Genomic DNA, 19,902 nt, shown 5'->3' with positions numbered 1-19,902 from the left:
GCGTCGTCTTTTACGTTGTATAGGCTTATCTTAGAATACACGTTATGTTTTCCATCAAATATTATCTTGTGTTCATAGTACGGTTTAAAACTTGATATCAATGTTATGCTTAAGTGTTGCAAATTGAAATCAATATTTAAAATTTTAGAGCACCGGAAAACATTAACTGATGTGCTTATTACAATAACCGTGTGCGCAGTCATATTAGCTCGGGATCGCTTCACTGAAAAATATTAGCAGCGCAGCTAGCACTAGACCAAGGCATACCGATACTTTAACGCAAGGAGTATTAAAATCAAAGAAAGTTTAATTAATTATTTAAAATCAAAGAGAGTAATTTAAATTCGGCAACAATAAGTCGCTACAATAGCTATTCAAACGATCAAAGTTGGCTGGTATGAGTGGTAACGGCTCTCATATTTTAAACAAGTGCTCATCAGGGAGTCAACCCATTAAATTGTCTTCAGTACCCCAAAGGAGATTGCCCCAGCTGTAACAGAAATCATATCGCAAATTAAGGACAGTTTCGACATCAAGTTTGAAACCGTACTATGAAGATAAGCCTACACAACCTAAAAGACGAAGCTTAGCTCGTTTTTCCTTGATATCATGCAACTTTTCCGAGGAGCACCTAGGAATCGTAACGAGGCTAGCAATACAAAGCATGACTACGCTATACCTTGCTGGTACCTTTAGAGTGAAGGGTACCGTTTTGTTAGCTTGGTGATCATACCATTTGAGATCCCCACAATATTCTAGATATTGAAGCAGTAAACGATCACGTCCGTCCTTTGAAAGAGCAATAAGCTGATGCCGGTCAAATTTTGTAGGAAGATGAAACATCTTCTTCCATGAACCATGTTCCTCCATTATCCATACTTCACTTGAATAACTACCACCGCGTAGATATAACAGTCCATCCAACTCTCCTAATTGTACCGGATTATTTACTTGAGGTAAACTAAGGTCGTCTCTCCATTTCTCCGTAACAACATCAAAACGAGCAATTCGATGATCGCCTACATCTGAAACAAGATAGTGTAGCATCTTGTATTTGAATATTGCATTTTGCCATCTTCCATTTTCCCATCGTCTTCCGGATGAAACTCGAGTAGGCGGAGGAGTAGGATAGCTCCATGAATCACCATTCAAGCTATATATACGAACATCTCGGTCAATCTCCGTCCAAACTCTACTAGTCACTACAATCTTATAATCATCATGTTCACTATCGTAACCAAAACCATATGATAAGCTATCGTCTCTCCATATCTTCCCCAACGAAGGAAAAATCAATTTGAAAGAACGCGTTGTAGGGTTGCATATACGGAAACACTTAACCGTGGAATAAAGCCTATGCTTGACATAAATTTTGAAGCAAACCAAGCCATTACAGGAGCCTATAACATTGCTATAGGCTTCGTTAAGACTTGTGATATCCTGAGGCAATTTCAATTTGGTCCATCTATAAGGGCGATAAAAATCATCGACGATACGAAAGGTAGTTGTACAAAAAAGGGAGTATTTGTGTGTTGAGTCGGATTGGAGCAATTTGTTAAGATGGAGTTTAGCGAAGAATTGGGTGTTGATAAGATCGCTCCACTCTTTGCATACGCATTTGACGCGTAGGGCGGATTTAGCCGGTAACCAAGATAGTATTTCAAGGATAACGTCTAACGGTATTCGACGGGTCGTCTTTCGATTGCATCTGTTGTTTCTTGTAGTGAGACACCACATTTCTCAAAATCTTGTGATGGAGAACAACTCCCGGATCTTAGTATTTAAAGAAGGAATTATATTGAGATTAGGAAGTTGATTGTTGTTAGGATTTTCGTCGCGATTAAATTGTAGTAGTACGTCTTAGATAAGTAGTTTGGATTTTAATCGCGATTATGTTAACAAAAATACTATATTGTTGGAGGTAGTCGCGGCCTATGACAAATAAAAAGGTCCTATATTATTACGATAATAATCTTGTCTCGTCTAATATACGACTATACGAGTAGTCCGTATGTCTTATTAGTTAAAAACAGAGATTTGGAAACAAACAATTGCCGTAACTTCAGATCACAAAATATATATATAGCAAGAATCATATTGAGTTTAGGAAGGTAATTGTTGCTAGGACTATAGTATAGAGCCCGTGCAAATGCACGGTATTTTAGATTGTCATGTGTAGAGAACTTGACAATTAAAACTAATAATAATATATAAAATGAACTTGTGAATTTTATTTTTAACTATCTACAATTGTTAATGTGTAAAAATACTAACAATCTAAATAGAGTGAATTTTACATTTTCACTCGAAATAAGTTTATGATTAAAAAAATAAGATTTTTAGTTTAATTACAAAAACTTATGCTTATTTTTACGCATTTGAAGCATATAATTATTTTTGTAATTTTTGTTATTTCATACGGATTAACAATCTAAACATAGTAAAAAATTTAAAGAATAAAAAAAGTGGAAAATACACACACCGATTTTAATAATATGAGTAAAATCTTCATACGGTGTAAATATAATATTTACGATATTTAAAATACATATATTAAACTAATGAGAAAATAATGAATAAAATACATTTGACCCAACTATAAAAGCTGGAGTATTTAATGAGATATTGTGAAACATAAAGTCCATATATTAGGCCCAATACATATCTAGATAAAGTTAGGCCCAATTTCTAGTGAAAAACATTTAGGCAGGAAAATTTTCAGTTTTTTTATTCTTTTAGTATAAGGGGGATTCTTATGGCAAATGATGTAAATATTTTCTTTCTTAGCATCTTAACACGTCTTCATTCACATATTAGAAAAACCGTAATAAGGAACTGAATTTTAAGAATATGTTCATAGTATCCAATTTTTTTAAGAATTTGCCCATGGTACTTTTGACGTTGACTCCTCGAGGCTCCATTTTTATGGCCAAAATAACCCTTAACGTATAACATTTAGGAGATTTTGATTGGCTGTTTAAATTTAGAAAAATTAAGTTTACTTTGGTGATGTAGGGTCCCCATGATCATAAATTCTGATAGGATTCAATTAAAAAAATACAGAAAATAAATATAAAATCAGATGTGAAATCCAATAATCATCATGACAAATATATTGTAATCGGAATAATATCAATATTATTGAATAAATTATTATATTACTAATGTTAGAAGATATTGTGATTGTGTTCGGATACTTTTTTTTTTTTTTGATAAAAACCCGTAAGGGTTAATTCCTTTCTAATAAATCATCGCAAGCCAAAGATAACAACCATTCCGGAAAGTCCGTTTGCCAACTACGCCTACCAGCAACCCATGGCCTCGAATGAGCAAGTCCATGCGCTACTCTATTAAAATTTCTACGAACGAAAGAAAAAGAAACAGAAACGAAAGAAGTACAAATACTCAAAATGTCCTTGTAAATTAAAGAAATCTCGCTCCTCCCTGAACGACGGCTTTTAAGGTCCTCGATCACTCCTCTGCAATCGCTCTCAAGCACCACCAACTGGATTCCCGCATCCCTAGCTTCCTTAAGTCCATGTAACACCGCTAACGCTTCAGCTATCTCCGGTGAGACGATCCTCCTCTCCTGCATAGCCACTCCCCATAACACGCTCCCTCCTTCATCTCGACATACCATTCCCAAGCCCGTTCCCATCCCTTCAGCTACCCCCGCATCGACGTTGATCTTATGCCACCCCTCCCTCGGCCTTTCCCAACGACTCCCCTCTTTCACCACCATCTGTTCTCCCTTGCTTATCACACTTTCACCCGTCACTCCCTCTACCTCCCACATGAGCTCTCTCGTCCTTCGCACCACCTCGTCCCCACGCCAATCACCACCATCAAACAACACCTTATTTCGCTTCTCCCAGATAGCCCAACACCCAGTCAGAAATAGGCCACACTCTCTCGCATCCATGCCTCGCAAAACCTCCTCCGCCCACTCCCTCACTCTCCCACCCCCCGCCTCAGGCATAACATCCAACCCCAACCCCTCCCAAATCCCATTCACCCACCCACAATCACGAACCACATGGAGACAAGTCTCCACGCAATTTGAGCATCGAGGGCAAGTGTTGTCCGTCAATTCCATACGGGCTGCTATATTCTTCCGAGTAGCTATGGCATCATTGCATAGCTGCCAGAAGAACACTTTGACTCGAGGCAGAACTGGAGATTTCCAGATTTTGCCCCAAAGCCATTTCTCTTTTGCGTAATGTGATTGACCCGACTCCTCCCTATGACACTCCTCCATAAGAAGCCTATAAGCTGACTTCACCGTGTATTCCCCGTACTTATCCGGTTCCCAGCACCAATCATCATTCGGTCTAGAGTCGCTAAGATTGATTTGTAAGACCCGAGAGCTTTCAAAAGGAAGGAAAAGATGGTTTACCTTGTCCTCGTCCCAGCCGTGCCCAGCTTCATCAAAGAGGTCAGCCACTTTCATATCCTCACTCGCCATTCCTCGTGGTGAAATGATCTTCATCGAGCTCGTCACTAGTAGAAAAACCCCCTACAGTGGCGGTTATAAATGACCTTTTGTGGCGGTTTTTAGAGATTTAGGGTGCGTCGTTTATCGCGGCGTCGTATAAACTTTACGGCGGTTGTAGACGGTTGTTGAACCGCCGCTATAGCTCTCCTATAGTGGCGGTTTTTATACAAAACCGCCATTATAAACCTATCTAATACGACGGTTTTTAACCAAGAACCGCCATTGTAATTCATTGAAACCGCCACCATAGGTATTTCAAAAAAAATTTACCATTAATCTCGATACTACATGTTATCTATAACGTCGGTTGTAGCAATAGAACCGTCGCGAAAGGTTAGTATAACGTCGGTTGCAACTCAGAAACCGCCGCTATAGGTAATTATAACGTTGGTTGGTTGGTGAAGAACCGCCATTAAAGGCTCTTTTTTTAAAAATAATTTAACCTTTTAACGTCGGTTTTAATGAAACCATGAAACCGCCGTTACAATTATATATATTTTTTAAAAAAAAATAAAAAAATATTTCTACGAAAATTTCAGCAGCACCTCCCCATAAATTTAATGATTCCAAATACTATATGAACCAAACAAAACCTGTGAATAGAAATGTAACCACATTTGTAATATTTCAAACAACACAAGTCCAACGAACTAACATTCATGTGTCATCACATCCAACAAAATAACATCATCACAATCACCAAAGATACATCCAAGTGTATGAATAACACACGCCTTAGTTGATAAACTAATCTACAAGTTCTCTAAACATTTGGTAGCCCACTCTTCTTTGATCGAAAAAATATCGCCATCAGACATGGTTGAATCTGCCATAAGCTATAGTTGACAAATAGATCAATGAGTAAGAGAATAAAGCTAGAACTAGATAAATAAACCATACCAAAAATTTAAATAATACATACCTTCTCAAATTGTTCTTCTTTGCTTCTCGAAAATAAAAAAGTTATGTTATACATCCACTTCATAACATAGTAACCACACTCGTAATCACTTGGTTGTTGAGGACACTAAAATTTATAGAAAAAACATGATATTAATTATATAGAATGTAAAATGTAATTATAATTTAAAGTTAGTCGTTACAATATAAAAGGAGTTTATATTTTACTTACTACGACGTCATCTTTTATGATGAGCTTATTATTCTTTCTAGCAAAATTACGCCTACCGCCTTGAGCACAATGTAAGAACCAAGCGTTTTTTAGTCTTCCTTTTATGTCCACTTTCTTTGTTGTTTTTTTATCCGAATCCAAAATATAAATAGTATTTAGCCCCAAACAAGTAACGATCAACATCCAATGGTTGCTACACATATAAGTTCATAATTAGAATTACTATTAATAAATCATATATTATTAAAAGGATTTTTCTATAATGTGCCCAATAGGCACATGATAAGGCTTATCTAAATTCAAATTAATTGTCTTAATTAATTTATTTTGTCAACTAGAATATTATTTCAGGTTATAAAAGACGCAATTCTATTAAAAGATAAGGAGTGTGATAGTTGAGTATGCGAGTTAAATTATAGTTCGAAGTAATTAGAGAAGGACCCTAATAGTTGATAGTATTCTTGTTAAATAACCCATAAATTATTACCTCTCATAAAATGCGCTCAAGATATAATTCTTTTCCTCTTGAATCTTCCAAACATGTGCAATATAATCTTCACATTGTCGTCCCTTTTGCATATATTAAGAAAGTTTCACCGGACACATGTATCCGACTACTTTTGCTGCTTCGCTTTCAGTAGCACATTGATGCAGGAAACTACGTACATTGTACATTGATTATATTAGTAAATGAAGAATAATACATAACGAACAAGTATAAAAACTACCAGACTAAATAACACAATGTTTTGCAAATAATACATACCTTCCCCAAATTTGAAGCATTACAACATTTAGCCTTTGATTTCTGAACATATGTCTAATCTCGACAACAGTCAAAAAGCTCCTTGCGCTACCTTTTTTGTAATTATAAACGGACTCATCTATCACCATCTCGATTGTAGCATTTTTCGACAAGGAACACAACTTCTTTTCTAAAGAACGACCAAAAAAACCTAATTTCCCCACTTCTTCCACACTTAGATGTCTAACGTCATCTTGTTCTTCATCACATGATGCCTTATTATTACCTTTTTCCGAGGCCTTTTCAATTGACTTGGCATTCATAATATAAACAAGTTAAATTGAGCTCATCCACAATATAGTGATTAATTAGTATTAATATAAAAAATGATGATACTTACTTGCTTTCGCAGTTTATTAGCGGACTCCCCCTCGTATTTGGATTTGTCTTTTCTCTTAAGATTTCGAGTCTTAGAATTAACCTTAATAACAAAAAAATAATGAGAGGAAACAAATTAGAGGTTGAGAAATTATAAAACCATATCTTGACCATATCAAGCTATAAGGAAGAACGCTAACAGTGGGCATATCAAGTTTTTTTTTTTTGGAAGAAATCAGCTTCTCATTAATAAAAGAGAAAAAATTTCTTACAAAGCAACCCTCTAAAGCCACATAGACTACTGAATCATAAGATCAACTACCTCATCTGGGGAAACTCTCGCTAACGTTTGCAAATAATCTAATTGAGACAAAATATTTAATCTTATAAACTATCTGCTCAACAGTCATTGAGGACCCATTGAACAAACGCCTATTTCTTTCCTGCCATAGCAAATATACAGCAGCAGCAACACAACACCGAGCCCATCTCTTTCTCCAACCCTTGCCTCTATATCTGGACAGATGAATCAGCTCCTGCCTCAGACAACGAGGCCTTCTAGTGACACCCAACCACAGTAAAACCCGCTGATAAAATGCTGTAGAGAAAGGACAAGCAAAGAATAAGTGAGAAATGTTCTCCATATCTGCCAGACACAAAGAACATCTGTTCACTATGACCATCCCCATACATTCGGGTTATCAACTGTAGGCAAACCATTTTGAACAGCCAGCCGAGTAATTAGGGCATGTCTAGGCATTATCACAGTGTCCAGCAGAGGCTTTGCCCATTGGAGATTAGGATATATGCCATGAAAAACTGAGTAAATCTTCCCCAGTTGCAATTTACCCGATCCACACCAATCCCTCAGCCAAGTTTTTGCATTCTCAATGGTTCCCGCCTTAGTGATGAATTCATCACTGATAGATAGCAGGGCTTTCCAGATGGTTGAACTTGAGTTTCTAGGTGTCACAGTCCAACAATCAACCCTTACTCTAGCAGCAACTTTAAGGCTTTGTATCACATAGCTCAGATTGAGTTATCGAGCCAACGATGCACCATATGAAAGCTAGAATAGTTGGCTCTTATATCCAATTGGAATTATACAAAGTTATCGTCTGGTCTGTGATTTATAAAGCTGTAAACAACTTCAGATCAGTTCTGAAAGTTCAGCATTACCTTGTGCAGCAGCAACAAATTTCAGACTTCATATATCTTAACTCAAGTCGAATAAAAATGCCAAACATAAATCAAATGAAAGATAATTAAGTTAGCTTTCATTTCCAATTGGAATGACACAAAAAAAACTTCTAGATTGTGAGATATGGTCGTTTCTTTGCTGACAGGTCAGTTCTGAAAGTTCAGCCCTTTCTCATGAATCTCTATCTTCTCTCAAAGCTATGTACCAAACAAAATGAGTAAGGGTGCTGGTTCAGTAAAATGAGGTGACGATTGACGGCTAGAGTGCTAGTCAGAGACAGAAACAAGTATAGACCCTTAACTAGAAAAAATAATAGTATAGGTCATTGGACTAAATAGTTGTGCATCATCTATTTTCTATGTTTAGTTTTAGTCTTCTTTCATTACAAAAGATCTTGAAACTACATTCTGGCGAAATATGATTTAGTCGCATTTATGTATAATGGACAATGATTAAACCCTTCGCCAGGATACAAAATGGAGAGGGATAGGGAATGAGATTAAGAATGAGAGAATGGGATGGAGGAGAGTAAACTAGGTGAGATGTAATGGACTATGGAGCAATGGACTATTGTTTATTTATTTTCCACATCTCTGTATATTGGACAAAGTTATATGTTATAGTAATAATACATATAACATACTCCATAGTTGAGAATCAATTGGTCTTCCTTAAGACGGATTTATCCGTTCTAAGAATAAAACGGGTCGAATAACATCCTACTTGCATAGATGAGACAAGTATTGATTGCTAATAACATCCTACTTGCATAGATGAGACAAATCTTGATTGCTAACTTACATACTAATGATTGGACTGACCGTAACTATCTGAAATGTTGCAAATGTAATCTACAAAGGTCCTCGCATCGAGAAAGATTTCTAGCTGCATTATTTTCCAAATGGTTGTTTCTACTATTTCTTACGGGTTAAAACCCGTGACTAAATAGATTTTCGTAGTATGCTATTTACTATTATTGATAATCCAACCACAGGTGAAACATTAGAGATGCCTTAGTGACACTGCGGTCAAAAATCAACAATCAGTGACAATAACAAGACCACTATTGATGATGAAACTTGCAAGAAGGATTAACCTCTGAGTATGTGAAGATTTGTCTCTTCCAAATTTCAAGCTAAGACAAGACGATGATAAACCATCGAGATTGGTTTTACTATGTGCGGTGAAGATTTTTGGGTATCTGAGTTATGGTAGCCTCATAATTTTGGATTCTGATTCATTTTTATAAGATGTTTGTACATTCAAAGTTAGGGGATCCCTGATAGCTATATAATGCTTCGACAACGAGTTGCGGGAGGATGTGAGACGGAAAATATCGTTTCGCTAAACTGTCTTGTATTACGTATTAATGAAACCGACTAGAACAGGAGGATTCACTGCTACTTACCGGCCTCTATTTCAACTCTAAAACGTAATGAAACCCATCCTAGATTCATACCCTTCAAACCCTTTAACAACCTCTATCAACACACTATAACTCGACACAAAATACCCCCAAATACGACTCATACCAAAACGAACAAGGGGCAGCAAATACCTGACTTTAAATACAATATTTTACCAACCTAAAACAAGTACTCAATTTATACTAATAGAGATGCTACTTTGTATAATTCAATAATTCATAATTCAATAACACAACAATACAATAACGATTAATTTGATGATAGTGATAAAGATTTAAATGAAGAAACAGTCATTGCAATTAAATATGGTCAAACGGTACCTTCGATGATGTTGCGGATAAAGGGCGGTGGCTTTGTATCGTTGCTTGTGCGTTGTAGCCGGAAACAACCAGTATAGAGAGGAGTTCGAAAACTATGGTTACCGGAATTGAAATTGGAATTGATGATTGAATTGAGTCAAAGAATAGTCGATGTAATCGGCCCAAACAACAAGTTCTGACGAACTTAATCAATACTACGTCAGAGGGCGGCGTGAGGAAGCAAGTTTTCGATTGCCGGAGTTAAATTGTGAGGGGATGCGAGGTTTTGGCGGTTGAAATGAAGAAGACGAAGCAGCAGCTCTACAGTATATGTGGTGAAGGGTTTTGGCAGTTCAATGAAATACGTGTTTGTATGCTGAAGGTTTTTGGACTTTTTGGCGGTTTTATTTTTGTTTTTATAATTTTTCTATTAACGTCGATTTTAGTTAGAAACCGACATAAAAACATATCATGGCGGTTTTTTAGTCTAAAAATTTATAACTTTGTATTAACTTTTAGCGTCATTTTTAACGTCGGTTGTTAATAGAACCGCCACTATTGAACTATGGTGGCGTTTCCTATTTAGAACCGCCATAAAAAGCTTATGTTATCACGACGGTTCTTACTTAAACCGCCACTATAAACCTCCTATATACAAAAATATTTCCTTCCCACCAATTTATTGGGCTTTTCGCGTCGTTTCTATTAGAACCGCCACGATAACTGCGTCGTAATAGGGGTTTTTTCTACTAGTGCGTTCCAGGTACCCACGGATCACACCAAACCCGCGTGTTCAAGCCATTCCCTATCCTTTTCCTTGCCCCTAACCGCACTACCTCCCTAGCCTCCCAAATTCCCCGCCAAGTATAGCTGGGATTCGCACCAAGCTCGGCCTCCATAAAATCCTTACCATGGAAATACTTCCCTTTTAGCACCCGAACCATCAAACAACTATCCTCCGTCATCAACCTCCACGCCTGCTTCCCGAGTAAGGCCATATTGAATTTTTCAAAGTCACGAAAACCCATGCCACCCTGACTCTTAGACCGACACATCTTACTCCATGCCACCCAAGGAATCTTTCTCTTCCCATTCTCCGTACCCCACCAAAAGCGCGAGACAAGAGACCGAAGTTCGTTACAAAAATTAACGGGTAGCTTAAAAACACTCATCGCAAAGGTTGGAACTGCTTGGCCAATGGCCTTTATGAGTATCTCCTTCCCTGCCTTACTGAGTAGCTTGCCCCGCCATCCTTGTAATCGCTTGCTAATCTTGTCCCGAATCAGCCTAGAGAGCACTTGTTTCGACCTCCCAATAACCGTTGGCAACCCAAGATAACGATCCTGTTCCTGCACCTCCCTCACATTCAACACCCCCAAGACCCCTTGCCTCCGTGCCAAAGAAGTACCCCGACTGAAAGATGTGGTAGTTTTGTCAAGATTCACCTATTGCCCAGACGCCATTTCATAATCCCGAAGAGTATCACGCACTATCACTGCTTCCGACTCATTGACCCTAGTAAAAATGATACTATCGTCTGCAAAAAACAAGTGTGAAACAGTCGGAGAATGTGGAGAAATTCGGATTCCCTTTAGTGCCCCCCTCTCGACATTTCGCCTTAAAAGACTCGACAAAACCTCCGCACATAAAATGAACAGATACGGGGACAGCGGATCGCCTTGCCGAAGACCTCGCTCAGGTACAAACCTCTCAGACAAAAGCCCATTAACCGAGACCTTATAAGACACGGTTTTAACGCAAGCCATAACCCTACTAACCCATCTAACATCAAGTCCGAGTCTGATCAAGACCGACTCCAAAAAACCCCATTCCACCCTGTCATACGCCTTGGCCATGTCTAGTTTAAGAGCCATGTGCCCACCATTGCCACGAGAATTTTTCATATAATGGAAGAGTTCAAAGGCCACAAGAATATTATCAGTTATAAGCCGACCCGGTGTAAAAGCACTTTGGTTCTCAGAGACAATATCTCCCAAAAAAGATTTCAGCCTATTCGCAAGCACTTTTGACACTAATTTGTATATGACATTGCATAAGCTAATAGGGCGAAAGTCTTTCATCTTATCTGGCTCCTTTTTCTTCGGGATAAGAACAATGTTCGTTTCATTCATACCTTCGGGAATAGGGGCTCCATTGAGAATATTAAGAACACAACGGGTCACGGAGGGTCCAACGATATGCCAATAAGTTTGATAGAAGAGACCATTCATACCGTCCATCCCAGGGGCCTTCAAAGGGTGCATCTGGTTCAACGCCTCCGCCACCTCCTCTCCTCGATACTCCTCCCTTAAAACTTCATTCATCGCATCCGTCACTCTCCCCTCAATACCTTCTAGTAAATGATCAAAATTATCCGGCCTCGAGGATGTGAAAAGATCACGAAAGTAGCTTACTGCACAAGCAGCCATGCCCTGCGAATCACTCACTACCCGTCCCCTTTCATCCACCAGTTTCGAAATGTGGTTTTTCTCCTTCCTCTGACTCGCCTTTTGGTGAAAAAATTTTGTGTTCCTGTCGCCATCCCGAAGCCAGAGAGCTCTAGATCTTTGCCTCCAAAAACACTCTTCCTGTCGAAGCAGTTCCGCAATATCTTTGACAACTTTCCTTCGCTCATTCACTTCCCTTATAGACCTGCCTCCTTCATTCAAAACTTTAAGCCGTGCCCTCTTTAGCTTCAAGTCTCGCATAACCTTTCCAATGCTAACTCCCTTCCATTTCTGCAGCTCATTCGCGCATTGTTGTAGCGTGGACATCAGCTCAAAATCCCCATCATCCCACGCCCTCTTCACAGCTTCTTCGCATCCGTCTTGACCTACCCATATTTGTTCAAATCGAAATCGCTTAGGAGCTCTCCCATCCGAGTTCCCACGCCCATTTAGAAGTACCTTTATGGGTGCATGGTCAGACCATTCCCGGTCAAGATGAAGGAGCTTAGCATAGGGAAAAGTGTCCGACCAAGTTCCATTAACCATGGCTCGATCTAGGCGGCATTGTCTATTCGCATCACCCACTTGCCCATTATCAAAAGTGAAGTCATACCCCTCATATAATAGGTCACGCAGCCCACACTCGTCAACCGCATCTCGAAAATTATTCATTTGCCACTGCAGTCGCGATCCCCCTTTCATTTCTGTGGAGTATAGGATCTCGTTAAAATCGCCCAAACAAATCCACGGTAAAGGAGAAGACGAAGCTAAGATCCGTAACTGCTGCCATGACAGGTGACGGTCTTGGATAGCAGGCCACCCATAGAACCCCGTAACCCGCCATTTATTCTCTCCTTCTTCCACCTCGACATCAATATAATGCACCGTCGCAGAAACAATCGAACAAGTAAACTCTCTTTTCCAAAAGAACGCCAGCCCTCCTGATTTACCCACACAATCAACCGCATACCCCTCATAATCGTCTAGCTTATTTCTAATTTTGTGCAATTCTGTACTACAAAGCTTTGTCTCGCACAGGAAAACAAAACTCGGGGCCTCCTTACGGAGTAAATTACATAAACCGCCTACCGCAGCCGGGTTGCCCAGACCCCTGCAGTTAAGGCTCAAAAGACTCATTGGGCCCGGCGGGGTTGAGTCCCCTCAACCTCCGCCTCAGATGAAAACACATCCATATCGAAATGAAGTCTCTTAGTCACACACCCCTCGTCCTCCTCCTCCCCATTCCTTCTCCTTTTAATCCCCACCCCGTCCACACATTCCTCTAGTGATGTTTGCACCTCCTCCGCCATGTTTACCCTCGGAATTCGCGTCCATGTCCCAAGCTTTGGCCCACCCTTACTGCCCTGTCCTCTCTCCTTAGCTCCCTTAGTCAATTCCCCCTGCTCCAACGCACACTCCTCCCCTTCTTCCACCCCTCCTGTTTCTTCCACAGCTTGACATGCCCCCCATACCACCCTATCCCTCCCCTGATCTTCACCCTTCGACACAACCACATCTACACCAGACCCCTCCTCCTCCCTTTGCTTATTCTTCTTTTGTCGCAGGGATACCGCAATATTTTGTAATTTGTTGATCATGGTTTCAATATCAAGTTCCTCCTTTCTACTCTTTTCTGCTTCAAACACCTCGCTTAGGTTCTTCGCTGCTTTCGTGTGTGTCGTGCCTGCAGCTCTAAAGATTTTTCTGGGAGAAGCACGAAGCCAGTCACCGAATCTTAACTCATGTTCTTCGTATGGACCCTCATCACAATCCCTCTCACCATGACCCATCAACCCGCATCCATAACAGAAATTTGGAAGCTTCTCGTACTTAACATCAAAACGAACCACATTTCCCCCTCGCATCTTAATAGCCACTGATGATTTCACCGGATTATGAACATCATGCAACACACGGATTCGAATAGCCCTATCAACCCCGTCCTCATCGTCCTCCCCTTTAGCAACAAACGTACCCAACTGTTCACTGAGCCTTTGAATATTGTTATCATTACTGCGACCACTAATAGGCAGATCATATATGCGAGCCCAAATCGGCAATCGGTGTAATGGCACATCCGTCATCTTCCCTTCCTCATTGGGCTCATTGAAACACCACACCGATTTGTCGAAGTGCCAAGGTTGTCCTGCAAGGACCTTCTCCTTTTCCCTCAAATCAGGGAATTTAAACACAAAAATTTTCTCCTTGATATCCACAATATTGCCTATGATTGGTTTAGGAGAATTCCAGAGTTTCGTCATAGTGTCGATCACTGCTTTTGCGTTAACCGTCTTAGTCGTCCATATTTTCCCTATTAGGGTTAGGTTGTGTTTTAATTTCTCCCTCCCTTCACCTGGTTCCCATTCAAAGATACCCTCAATATCTCCACCATCGCTACCCATAATCTCCTTTCCCGGTCTTCGATTAGGGTTTGTTCCCATCAGAACGATCAAGAAAACCTATTCTAGGGCAGAAAATGATAACACAACAAACGAGCACAAGCGAAGAAAAAGAACAAACCGTAGTATGAGAGAGAAGAATGCTTAATCGAACTCCTCACGTCGAGACGGAAGGAAAAGACCCCAAGAGATGAAGAAAGAGCGAAGACGAGCCTAGACCGAGATCTCCATAGGAAACCCTAGGAGCAGTTCAATTAGTTTTTGTGTTCGGATACTTTTTGAGTACTACAAATACCGATCAATATAATGTTGGAAATACGAACAATTATCAATAATATCACAATCGCTTTATGAATTTCTCCCCTCTCCATTTTTATTAACTGGATATTTTGAGATATGAGTTGTCTAAAGACAACCCATCGAATGCCATTAGATGTGCTCCTCGAAATACTAATTTTATTACCGGTTAATTCCGCCGTACGCTTCAAGATCGTATGCAAAGAGTGGTACAATTTGATCAATAGCCCCATCTTCGCTAAACTCCATGTTAAAAAATCCCTCGAATCCAAGTCGGGACACAATCGTTCCCTTTTCTGTACTTGTACCCTTTCTGTCGTCGACGATCTTTATAATCCCTTAAAATGGACCAAATTGAATTGGCCTAACGATACCATAATAGACGACGTCGATAGACATCTGGTGGGCTCTTGCAACGGCTTGGTTTGCTTCAAAGTATTTCCGAATTCAAAGGATACCACCATGTGTAGTTACACGGTTAGGTGCTTCCTTATATGCAACCCGACAACACGTACTTTCAAATTAGTCCTTCCTTCTTCTGAGAACAAATGGAATAGTCGAGGGTCATCATATGGTTTTGGTTACGATAGCGACCACGATGATTATAAAATTATAGCGACGAGACGTGTTTGGAATGAGAATCATCCTGATGTGTGTATATACAGCTTAAAAGCCGATTTATGGCGTTGTCCTAGTACTTCTCCAACCCGATTTACATCCGGGAAAATCTGGAACAACTATGGACGCCCCAAAGTATTCGGAAACAAGATAGAGGACAGCCTGCTACATTATCTTCTTTTTTGTAAGATAGAAAGCGACGGACGTGTCACCTTAGATTATCGAATTGCTCGTTTTGATGTCGCTTCAGAGAAATGTATAGACGACCTAAATTTACCGGTTGAAATGAATGATGACATACAACTTAGACAGTTGGATGGTTGGTTATACATACACGGCATTTATTCAAACGACGTTTGGATAATGGAAGAATATGGTTCATGGAAGAAGATGTTTCGTCTTCCTCAAGATTTAGCGTGGCATTATATTATTACGCGTTGTTCAAAGGACGGACATCATCGTTTATTGCTACAATATTATCAAGGTTCTGAGAATTCTATAAAATGGTACAATCACAGAGATAACACAATTGTACCCTTCGAAATAGAGGCAACAGTAAGGCCTGATGGAGTCAGTCCACCACCACTCATACTTTGTATTATACCAAGCCTCGTTCCGATTCCAGGGTGCTCCTCGACTATGTTACAAGAAATCAAGGATTAACGAGTTTTGTCGATCTCATAATTAGATATCGTGGTTTTTACAGTTAATGTATTATACAACTGGTTATATATACAACTTATTCATCTTCCTATAAAATTTGAAGGGCGGTATCAGCTTATTGCTCTTTCAAAGGACGGACGTCATCGTTTACTGCTTCAAACTCTAGATGAACGTGGGGAATCTCAAATGGTATGATCACCAAGCTATCAAAACGGTACCCTTCACTGATAATATTTAAAACTTCACTGATGTCGAAAAAGGAACTAAGCGCCGTCTGTTTCAAACTTGATGTCGAAACTGTCCTTTCTGATATGATTTCTGTTGTTTGTGGTCAATATCAGCCACCGATAATATTTAAAACTGTTTTATGTGATACGGAGTATTTCGTTTAATTTTAGCGTAATAATTGATTTGTTCAGATTAGTTCACTTTGTAGACAGACTAATCACTACAAGAAAAACTGTTTTGGGCGGCGAAAGGACGTCGAGCTTAAAGCATTGACTACCGAGAATACGCTTTCAATAATTGAAAAAAAAAAAAAAACAAATTATTAGATGAGGATTTCATTACTGTTTTCTCATCCTCTACTAATTTCATATCCTAATTTCATTCGAATGATAGGATTTGAATGCTTGGGACGATAATTCAGGCATACATAAAGTACAGTTTTGATATCAAGTTTTAAACCGTACTATGAAGATAAGCCTATACAACGTAAAAGACGACGCTTAGCTCCTTTTTCCTTGTTAACATGCAACTTTTCCGAGGAGCACCCTGGAATCGTAATGAGGCTTGCAATACAAAACACGACAGAGCTATAAAACCTTGATGATACCTTTAGACTTTTAGAGTGAAGGGTACCGTTTTGTTATCTTGGTGATCATACCATTTGAGATTCCAATTACCTTGAACCAGTAAACCATGCCATTACAGGAGCCTACAACATTGTTACAGGTACTATTGGTTCTTATTATATCCTTAGGCCAATTCAATTTGATCCATCTAGAGGGGCGATATAAATCATCGATGAAACGAAAAGCAGTTGTAAAAAGGGTACAATTGTGTTTTGAGTCGGATTGAAGGGATTTGTTAAGATGGAGTTTAGCGAAGAGGGGATTGTTGATAAGATTGCACCACTCTTTGCATACGCACTTGAAGCGTAGGACCGATTTACCCGGCAACCAAATTAGTATTTCAAGAATCACATCTAAAGGCATTTGATGGGTCTTCTTAGATTGCACTTGTTTCTTGTACTGAGAAATCCCATATCATTTTAGATAAAAAAAAATGGTATACCAAACTCAAGTTCCCAATACTTAATGGAGGACCTTGGTTATGTCGAGATGAACCTCGAACCCTGCAGACTATTTAAGTCCCTATATAGTTTAGTGAACAAATTATCATTTGCACCTCGGTGGTTGAAGTATAAGTATTAACACACATAACTAGGACGATGTCCAAATCTTAGCCTCGTATGTTTTATTTCTAGGACAAATAAAAAGGTACTTCCTCCGTTCTAATCATTTTACAATTCCACCATGCATCTTTATTTGGTAGTATCGTTTTTGATTGAATAACATCAACCAAATATCGGAATATGTGAATAAAATAATGAGTTAGTGTCACCCGGTGGCGCCCAATCTTAGAATACCCAACATAATGGGTATTCTAAGATAAGCCTATAAAACGTAAAAGACGTCGCATAAGTCCTATTTCCTTGATTTCAGGCCACTTTTGGACGGAGTACCCTGGAATCGTAACGAGGCTTGGAATATAAAGCATGACGACTAACCTATACCTTGACGATGGCACCTTTAGAGCGAAGGGTACAGTTGTGCTATTTTGGGGATCATACCATTTGACTTCACCATGATTTTGAAGCAGTAAACGATGGCTTCCGTCGTCCTTCAAACACGCAATAAGACGATGGTACAAGAAGGCTGCTGGTAGATGAAACATCTCCTTCCATGAACCATGTTCTTCCATTAACCAAACGTCAGTCGAGTAAGAATAATGAACACGTAGGTATAACCGTCCATCAAACTCTCTCAGGTATACTACCGGATTTTTTAGTTGAGGTATACTAAGGTCGTCTATCCATTTCTCCGTAACAACATCAAATCGAGCAATTCGATAATCTTTATAGACTCCATAACTTCCATCACCTACTATCCAAGCAGAAACAAGATAGTGTAGCATCTTATTTCTATATATCGCCTTTTGTTGGGTTTCCCATCTTCTTCCGGAAGAAACTCGAGTAGGAGGAGGAGTAGGATAGCTCCATAAATCAGCTTTTAAGCTGAATATACGCACATCTCGGTCACTTTCCATCCAAACCCTACTAGTCGCTACAATCTTGTAGTCATCGTGTTCACTATCGTAACCAAAACCGTATGATAAGTCATGGTTCGACCATATCTTGTCCGAAGAAGGAAGGATTAATTTGAAAGTACGTGTTGTAGGGTTACATATAAAGAAGCACGAAAGCGTGTAATAAGGCAAATGAGTTGCACTACCATTCAATACAAAAAATTTGAAGCAAACCAAGCCATTACACGAGCCTACAACATCGCTATAGGCTTTATCATTTTTTTTTATTTGCTTAGGCCAATTCAATTTGGTCCATCTCGAGGGGCGATACAGATCATCGACGACACGAAGGGTAGTTTCACATAAAAGGGCATGATTGTGTCTTGAGTCGGATTGGAGGGATTTGTTAAGATGGAGTTTAGCGAAGAGGGGATTGTTGATAAGATTGCACCATTCTTTGCATACGCACTTGAAGCGTAGGACCGATTTAGCGGGTAACAAAATTAGTATTTCAAGGATCACATCTAAAGGCATTTGATGGGTCGTCTTTAGATTGCACTTGTTTCTTGTAGTGAGAAATCCCATTTCTGAAAATCTTGTGACAGAGAACAACAACCTGGATGATCTCAGATTTTAAAGCAGGAATGAATTATATTGAGATTAGGAAGTTGATTGTCATTAGGATTCTATTTGCGATTATGTTAACAAAAAATATCACGTTGTAATCTGAATGTGCTTTTCATTAAATTGTAATACGTCTTAGGCCCTGTTCTTTTGGACTTAATTTCAGTTCTAATAAGCTCAGTTCAGTACAGTTCAGCTCCATTCAGTTCAGTTCAGTTCAGATTAGTTTATTTCAACATTAATATTATTATTCTTATTTTATATACTTATTAATATCATTATTATTATATTAATTTATTATTTTTATTATATTATTATTTTTATATTTATTATATTACTATTATATTTATTATTATTTAATTCGTATGATTTATATATTTAATATATTTATTTATTATTATGTTATTATAATTAATAGTAATATTATTATATTTATATTTAATATATTTATTTATTATTATATTAATAAGTTATTATATTACATTTATTATTTTATTAATATATTCAATATTATTATTATTATTATATTTAATATTATTATATTAATAAGTTATTATATTATTATTATTATTATTATTATTATTATTATTTATTAGTTATTATTATTAATATAATTTAATATTATTAATAATGTAATCATTTATATTACTAATATATTATTATTATTACTATATTTATTATTATATTACTATTTTATTTTTTATATATCTTATTAGATTATTATTATTAGATTATATTAATATATTATTATTTTTAATTAATAATATTATTATTATATTTATTATTATTGGTACTATTGTTTATTATTATTAGTATAATCTTTTTATTATTATTTCAGTTCAGTTCAATTCAGTTCAGTTCAGCTCC

At 38.2% G+C, this 19,902-nt stretch overlaps 1 protein-coding gene across 1 annotated transcript; it reads left to right on the top strand.

The window, feature by feature from the left end:
- Positions 1 to 14,946: 14,946 nt before the first annotated feature.
- Positions 14,947 to 16,101, top strand: LOC141628525 (F-box/kelch-repeat protein At3g23880-like). Its single transcript, XM_074441672.1, has one exon. It carries the CDS (start codon positions 14,947 to 14,949, stop codon positions 16,099 to 16,101), a length of 1,155 nt encoding a protein of 384 aa, XP_074297773.1.
- The last annotated feature ends 3,801 nt before the right edge of the window (positions 16,102 to 19,902 follow it).

This window comes from Silene latifolia, chromosome 1, assembly GCF_048544455.1.
Source record: "Silene latifolia isolate original U9 population chromosome 1, ASM4854445v1, whole genome shotgun sequence".
NCBI lineage: Eukaryota > Viridiplantae > Streptophyta > Magnoliopsida > Caryophyllales > Caryophyllaceae > Silene > Silene latifolia.
This window is presented reverse-complemented; position numbering and strand designations above follow the sequence as displayed.

Excerpts from the sequence above, each read along its gene's own strand:
- LOC141628525 (XM_074441672.1), top strand. The coding sequence starts at position 14,947 with ATGCCATTAGATGTGCTCCTCGAAATACTAATTTTATTACCGGTTAAT.